Raw genomic sequence first — 8,547 nt, forward strand, 5'->3', positions numbered from 1 at the left:
ATTTTAAAGGAAGCAAACAATGGGCTCTAGTTCAATTGAAGTGGGATGGATATTCTCTATTGATATACTCATCTACAATTGATATTAAACAATGGGCCCATCACGGCTTCTGTTTCAATAATCTGAATTGTTCAATGTGTAAAACTCATCGAGTACTTTATATCTATAAAAAATTACGTTGGTCAGATATCAATAGCTTTTTGATTGGATTAGATTTTTGACAACAATTTATTTTAAAAATTGTATTTACCGTTGACAGAAATTTGATCTAATTAATTAACTATCGATATCCAATCAATGTGATTTTTTACACAGATAAAGCCCTCGACGAGCTCTATACATGAAACGGTTCGGATTATCGAAACAGGACCCATGGTGGGCCTCCACAAGCCCAACAGTACACTTCAGTCCGATCTCAAATTGGAGAGAAGCCTACCCCTAAGTAATAAATGAAATAGTCACTCATTTTCATTATATGCAATAAACTCAATTAAAATTTGGATGAATTTAAACCAATCAATTTATACTTCAAACTGTACCTGAAGGGGCTAAATGTAAAATGGGTCGGGTTCAAGCCATGGGCCGGCCCAATCCGCTAAAGTCCGAATCCGAGTGGGTTGGATGAGTATATAGGCAAACCAGTTGAGCCCAACTTCATGATCTACAGTCCACCCAAGTCCTCAAGCACTTGGGCTCAACACCGTAGTGGAAAGGCTAGTCCAGCCGTGGTGCTGGGCTGGGCTAAGTTGCGATACTGAATCTGTGGGCCGAATAGATAACAGGCCGAGCCCATAGAAAGATATCCGAAAGGACCAGCCCGTCTCTATGAATGATCCTATACAAGGCCGAGACGAGGCATAATGATGCCGAGCTGAGGCACATCGGTACCAAGCTAAGGAAACCTCACAGAGAAACGTGGAAGTTGTGAACGTGTGCATGTGCAAGTTGCCACCTCAGCTGGTTCCCTACACCTAGAATCACGGAAGTTGTTGAACCAAAGGAATGTGGTTTGTTATCAGCATGACTACAATGAGTATATACATTAAATGGCAACTACCAGGTGGTCCCCTACCATAAGCAATGCTGAAAGTACACCTGGCAGCATCTAAGCCCCAGGAACCCACCTTGAGAAGCAAGCAAGGAACCAACATATATATATACAATATGAACTTCACATGGAAGGTAACAAAACAATTCCAGGCAAACTTACAAACTCTATTCGATATTCATTCCTTTTCCGATTACTAATTCCCACACCGGAGGGGTTATCCGGCCAACCCCGGCCGGGCAGCTCTAACGGTGCTTCCCGTGGCAGGAGCCTTAGTCCCTGGATAGTCCAACCGAGTGCAGGGCCCCGATCCATTTTCATCTAGTGCGGAATCCGGTATGCACAATTGGTGCGGTGAACGTGGATCACTTCATCTCTGAGCTCTGCATTCAGTTCCAGCGATGGGGATTGAGGACGTTCCATCTTCAGCACATACTCTGCAGACGGAGAAGACGAAGGACAAAGGTTTGGCACTCCTAACAGTCCCGGAGGAACAAACTGGAAATAATAATCGAACCCCTGAATCCGTCGAGCATCGATTACCCTTCGCTGGAGGCTCTTCTCATCACTTTCTTTTGGAAAAGGACTATAGAGATCAAATCAGAGACTCCATGGAGATGGAGATATAGGAGCTGAAAGCCCAACTTAATAGGGTGCTGGGTGATCCGACGGAAAAGAAGACGGAAGCAGAGCCCTCTCGTTTACGGCGGAGGAGCTCATCCAGAGAGCCACCAGTGAAGAAATTCCCCAGGAATGAGTCTGGGCAACAAAGCCAGCCTATCCCGGTACAGAGTGAGGCAGCAAGCAGTCACACCCGTGGGTCAGACCGAAAAAGGGCCAAAAGGCAGAAGACAGTTAACCAACAGACTGACTACCCTCCTCAGGACCTTCGTACTTGGTTGATCGGCAATAGGCAGAATGAGCAACATCGAGATCATCTGGACCGTACTGTTCACCAGAGAGAACATCGAGTGCTGGACAAGCTAGTCTCTTCGCCATTCTCCCCGGAGATCGAGACCATGAGACCTTCAAATAAATTCACCCCACCAAAGTTCACTTCATACGACGGGAAGTCAGACCCGCTGACACATATTAGCCACTATAGATAGATGATGTCCCTATGGAACCGAGACGAGACACTGATGTGTAAAGTCTTCCCATCCAGCTTGAGAGAAACCGGACTTCGATGGTTCGATCGTCTCCTCGCTGGATCGATCCATGGCTGGAAGCAGCTCTCCAAGGAGTTCCTAGCCAGGTTCGTCTTTAATACTAAGATCCCGAAGGAGCCGGATACACTGTTCGGCCTCCGAAAGGAGCAGGAGGAAACGCTGCGCAATTATGCTAGGAGGTACTGGGAAGAATACAATGACCTGGAGGAAAATGTGTGCAGGGAGCAGATGGCCGTTATGTTCTTCAAACATGGTCTGCGCTCTGAAAGTAAGCTGAGACAATCACTTACCAAGCGCTCGGCCACGGCCTTGAAAGATTTGCGTGCCATGATTGAACAGTACGCACGCCTCGAAGACGATTAGATCCCCATCGAGGGAACGTCAGCAGAACAAATAGCTCGGTACAAGAAGAGATCAGACTGAGGAGAACACCGAGGGATTGCAGTGAATAAAGTGGATAAGTCCAAATCCCACGAAGCCGTTGTAACTGTATTCAAAGAGCCTATCTATCTAATCCTGGAAAAGATCAAGAGAGAGCCTTTCTTCGTTTGGACGCCGAAAATGTTGGGAGATCCAGCTCGGCGCAATCAGAAGCTCAGATGCACCTACCACCAAGATAGGGGGCACATGACTCAGAACTGCAGGGCACTGAAGCAACACTTCGAAGACCTGGTGGTAGCTGGACACCTTAGGGATTACATTGATCAGGATAAGGAAGTGACCGAACTGGGAAACCCACCGCCAAAACCAAACATCGAGCATCCACCTCGGCTGATAATAAATGTGATCCATGGGACAGCGACTCAGGAGTCTGAGGAGGCACTGAAGGAAGAGATGGCTAAGGCTGCGCAAATTCAGCAGGTCATGTCAGTGGAGCCTGCATCGAAAAAGGTACGTACAGTACCTAAATCCCCCTTGTGCACTGTTTCATTTACTAGTAAAGATTTAGAAGGCATACATCACCCACATACTGATGCATAGATTATAACTGTGGGAATTGGGAAACGATTTGATGTAAAATGAGTCTTGGTAGATCAAGGTAGTGCAGCAGATATATTGTATTATGAATTGTTCAAAAAGCTTGGTCTCTCCGAGCAGCACCTCACCCCAGCGGCAGCCCTGTTGGTCGGTTTCAATTCACAGCCAGAATGGCCACTTGGCAGAATAGTGTTGCCAGTCGTGGCGGGGACAAAAACCCTCCAGATAGAGTTCTTGGTTATTAATACACCATCCCCTTACAACGCCATACTTGGCCGTCCGTGAATTCATCGAATGGAAGCAGTCCCTTCAACCTACCACCAGCTCATCCATTTCCCAACGGAACACGGAGTAGAGCAGATCTCAGGGGATCAAGTTGTGTCCAAACATTGTTTCACGGCAGGATTAAAGGCAAAGTAGCTCTGCAATCGGGTACAGACGGTAGAAGTGGCTGAACAACCAGTCTTGGAAGATGTAGAGGGAACCCTAGAGGAAAAGATGGTAGAGGATTTAGAGAATGTCTTGGTAAAAGAGGATGACCCAAGAAAGTACTTCCTTATCGGTACCTCGCTAGGCACTGATGAGAAACTTCAGCTGTTGGAACTACTGAGGGAAAATATGGAGGTATTCGCGTGGTCAGCATATGATACTCCAGGGTTGGACCCAGAATTTGCTTGTCACAAGCTCAACATCAACCCATCAACTCGGCCTATTGTGTAAAAAATTCGGAGATCCTCAATTGAGCACATCAAAGCAGTAATTGCCGAAGCTGAAAAACTCCTGGCCTCGGGAGCAATCAGAGAAGTTCAGTACCCGCAATGGCTGTCTAACACAGTTGTAGTCAAGAAGAAGAACGAAAAATGGAGAGTTTGAGTTGATTTCATTTGCTTGAACAAAGCCTGCCCTACAGATAGCTTTCCGCTGCCTCGCATTGATCAACTAGTAGACTCAACAGCAGGGCATGAGCGCATGAGCTTTCTGGACGTTTATAACGGTTATCATCAGATACCACTGTTCGGTCCGGATCAAGAAAAGACAGCATTTATTACTCCAAGGGAAACTTACTGCTACAAAGTAATGCCATTCGGCCTCAAGAACGCCGGGGCAACCTATCAGGGAATGGTCACTCGGATGTTCAAGGACCAACTAGGAAAAACCATGGAAGCCTATATAGACGATATGGTAGTAAAAAACAAGCTCGTTACAAATCACCTCACAGACTTGAGAGAAGTTTTTGGCATCCTAAAAAACCACCAGCTTCGCCTCAATGCCTCGAAATACGCTTTCAGGGTAGGAATAGGGAAGTTCTTGGGATACATGGTCACTCACAGAGGGATCGAAGCGAATCCGGATCAAATCAGAGCAATACAAGATCTTGAAGTACCAACAAAGGCTAAAGAGTTGTAGAAACTAGCCGGAATGGCAGCCGCACTGAATCGGTTTATTAGCAAATCCTCAGATCGATGAAGCCCTTCTTTCAGCTTTTAAGGAAAAAGGCAGCATTTGAATGGAGTAGCGAATGTACCGAAGCACTGAGAAGTCTCAAAAGATACCTCAGCACACCTCCTCTACTGTTCACTCCAAAGCCCGGAGAAGAGCTGTACCTCTATCTAGCAGTCTCAGATCATGCCGTGAGCGCAGTATTAATTCGAGTGGTTAACAAGGAACAGAGGCCTGTATATTATGTCAGCAAGACTTTATTAGATGCCGAGACACGGTATCTACCGTTGGAAAAATTAGCATACACGCTGCTTATCGCCTCAAGAAAGCTGCAACATTACTTCCAGGGGCATACTATAAATGTCCTCACTGAATCCCCCCTCAGATCTGTGTTCAGCCGAGCCGATTTCTCTGGCCGAACAGCAAAATGGGCGGTAGAACTTGGTGAGTTTGACATTCGGTATCAACCCAGGACAGCGATCAAGGCCTAGGTCTTAGCAGATTTTGTCGCAGAATTTGCTCCCACTCAGAGCATCGAACCGGGGGATCCGTGTTCGGCACAGGTGCCATGCACTACCGAACAAGGAAAACCCGACGCTTCGGACGCTTGGACACTCTTTATTGGAAACATCTGCCAGCTCTATGTTGATAGATCGTCCAATAACCGAGGCTCGGGAGCAGGAGTAGTACTTATTTCACCAGAAGGGTTTATCTGGGAACAGGCTCTCAGACTTGGTTGGAAGGCTTCAAACAACGAGGCCGAGTACGAAGCGTTATTGGCTAGCATACGTAGTGCCGAACACTTCAGTGCAGAACAGCTTCTTGTTTTCAGCGATTCACAACTAGTGATCAACCAGCTTTCTGGGGTCTATGAAACACGAGATGAAAGAATGGCTATGTACGCAGGAAAGGCCAAGGACCTGCTCAGAAAATTTCAATCCATACGAGTAGAACGAATCAGTCGGGACAAAAACAGCCACGCTGATGCTCTGACATGCCTAGGCTCATCAGTGGATACAAAGGATGCCAGAAAAGTTTGGGTTGAGTTTGTACTAGAACCGAATATTGCGTCTCCAGTCCTCTACAACAACTTAGAGCCGAGATGGATGGATCCGCTATTTGCTTTTCTGAAATCTGGTACACTCCCCGAAGACAAAAGGGAAGCTAACAAGGTCAGACATAAGTCAGCTCGATTCTGGATCTCACCATCTGGGAAGCTATACAGACGCTCCTACCTTGGCCCCTACCTCCTATATGTGCATCCAAATCTCATCGAGAATGTTCTCAACGAAATTCACAATGGGATTTGTGGATGCCACGTTGGCGGAAGGTCACTGGCACACTGAGCCCTCACTTCCGGGTACTGGTGGCCACGGATGCAACAAGATGCGCAGCAGTATGTACAGAAGTGCGACAAATGTTAGAATTTTGCTCCACTCATTCATCAGCCAGCCAAAACTCTCACTCCACTCACCAGCCCATGGCCCTTTGCGCAATGGGGTCTGGATATTGTCGGACCATTGGCGCGAGGCATTGGGAACAGACGATTCTTCATTGCCGCAACTGACTATTTCACTAAGTGGGTTGAAGTTGAGGCGCTGGCAAGTATCAAATAAGTGGACACGAAGCGGTTTTTTTTTAGGAGTGTTGTGGTCCGTTTCGGCATTTCGCGGGTACTGATTACGGATAATGGAACACAGTTCGATGGTAAGGTCTTTAGAAAGTTTTGTGCCGACCTTAGAATTGAGTATAGGAACTCTTCTCCTGGATACCCACAGAGTAATGGACAGGCAGAAGCGTCAAACAAAACCATTATCAACGGAGTAAAGAAGCGGCTTGAACATACATGAGGCAAATGGGTTGAAAAGTTACCTCACGTATTATGGGCCTACCGAACCACAACACGGCGTTCAACGGGGGAAACACCTTACTCCCTAACTTATGGAATGGAGGCCATCATCCCACTTGAAGTAGGTCTCCCAACCCTTCGATCTGAATTATTTGAAAGCTCCAGTAACGAGGAAGCTATTGCACAAGCACTGGATATGGCAGAGGGCCGAAGAGAAGTAGCGTTGATCAGACTTGAAGTGTATCAGCAGCAGCTCATCAGAAGTTTCAATCAAAAAGTTTTCCCAAGGCAATTTGTGCCTGGAGAACTGGTTTTGAGGAAGGTTATGGATCACAAACGAGTGCCTGGCGAGGGCAAACTTGGGCCTAACTGGGAAGGTCCCTACAAAGTCACAGTCGTTGTTGGAAACGGAGCGTACTACCTAGAGGATCTGAATGGCAGAGCTATACCTCGGCCCTGGAACGTAGCAAATCTCAAGAAATACTATCAGTAGAATTATCCCCCAACTTCTCTATCAGAATGTAAAGGCATTTATCTATTGACCAAGGCAAATATTCCCCACTTTTCTCAAATTTATCAAATTCATGTAATTAGCTTTGATGTTTATCAAACGGAATTAGCTTTGGTTCTTACCAAATGGAATTAGCTTTGGTCTTTACCAAACAGAATTAGTTTTGATGTTTATCAAACGGAATTAGCTTTGGTTCTTACCAAACGGAATTAGCTTTGGTCCTTACCAAACGGAATTAGCTTTGATGTTTATCAAACGGAATTAGCTTTGGTTCTTACCAAACGGAATTAGCATTGATGTTCATCAAACAGAATTAGCTTTGGTCCTCACCAAACGGAATTAGTTTTGATTTTTATCAAACGGAATTAACTTTGGTCTTTGCCCAAATGGACTTAGTTTCAGAACGACTGAACAAAATTTAGATTTGGTTAGTACTCAAACATGCTAAGTGGTATTGCTTGGTGGAATTATGTTTGGCAACTAAATTGGACTTTAGCCAAGTGGAATTGCTTGGTGGAAATCGCACTAACATATCTTAAGTAAACATCTCTATTTAGCCAAGTGGAATTGCTTGGTGGAAACCACACTAATATATCTTACGTACACATCTCTATTTAGCCAAGTGGAATTGCTTGGTGGAAACCACACTGACATATCTTAAGTAAACATTTTTGCATCTACAGAACCTCTTAAGTATCAATACGTCAACACTTCAGTATTGACTCAAACAAACAGAGTTGGAACAAGCATGACCAAGTACTATCAGGAGTAAGCTTCTAGCATTAGTCTTACTCAACTCCAGCTGGGGGCAAACAATTGTTTTTTTTTAAACCAAGCTGGACCTGAGTAAGACACCTTTTCATGCCTTCATCGCATTCAAATACACCTATGCTATCTAAGTTGAAGCAGACTCAAGCAGTTCCACACAAGGGCACAATCTTCAGTACCGATCTTACTTAGCTCCAAGTGGGGGCAAACAATTATTTTCTTTCAAAACCAACCTGGACCTAAGTAAGACCCACTCACGAACTCAAGCACCGCCATACCACATATTCGTTAGCCACACCAAGCACAAGTTCGGCCCCGAGGTCCCAACAGTGCTCGGTCGAGGGCAAATAGTGCAGTTCCACACCGAGAATCAGTTTGGCCCCGAGGCCCCAACAACGTTCGGCCGAGGGCAAACAGTACAAAATCAGACAGAACATCCATTTAAAGGCAATACAGAACCAGACCGAGCATCTATTCGGCCCCGAGGTCCCAACAGTGCTTGGCCGAGGGCAGGCAGTACAGAAAACATTCAAACATAGAAGCCAAACAGCATCAGATTGCAAGTTCAAAAAGAAAATTCTATCACCCAACAAAAGGCACAGATGGCCTCATAACCAGCAGCAAAGAAAAGAAAAGAGAAAAGAAAAATTGTCTTGACAAGTGTAGAAAGAAAGCTCATCATGGAGACCGAGCCACAGTACATCAAAGCAAAAAAGTTCAAATCCTTTCAACATCAATAGTGGACAACTCAGGAGCAGCATCAACAATTTTGTCTAGGCCGTCT

The 8,547-nt window shown here is 45.6% G+C and overlaps 2 protein-coding genes across 2 annotated transcripts; both read left to right on the top strand.

Moving 5' to 3' along the window:
- Window positions 1-2,190: 2,190 nt before the first annotated feature.
- On the top strand, window positions 2,191-2,580 carry LOC145800805 (uncharacterized). The gene has a single exon (XM_082890547.1). The coding sequence runs from the start codon at window positions 2,191-2,193 to the stop codon at window positions 2,578-2,580; it is 390 nt and encodes a 129-aa protein (XP_082746673.1).
- A 4,001-nt stretch (window positions 2,581-6,581) lies between these two features.
- Window positions 6,582-6,977, top strand: LOC145800806 (uncharacterized). Its single transcript, XM_082890548.1, has one exon. The coding sequence runs from the start codon at window positions 6,582-6,584 to the stop codon at window positions 6,975-6,977; it is 396 nt and encodes a 131-aa protein (XP_082746674.1).
- The last annotated feature ends 1,570 nt before the right edge of the window (window positions 6,978-8,547 follow it).

This window comes from Camellia sinensis, chromosome 10, assembly GCF_055761805.1.
Source record: "Camellia sinensis isolate YWXY chromosome 10, ASM5576180v1, whole genome shotgun sequence".
Taxonomy (NCBI): domain Eukaryota; kingdom Viridiplantae; phylum Streptophyta; class Magnoliopsida; order Ericales; family Theaceae; genus Camellia; species Camellia sinensis.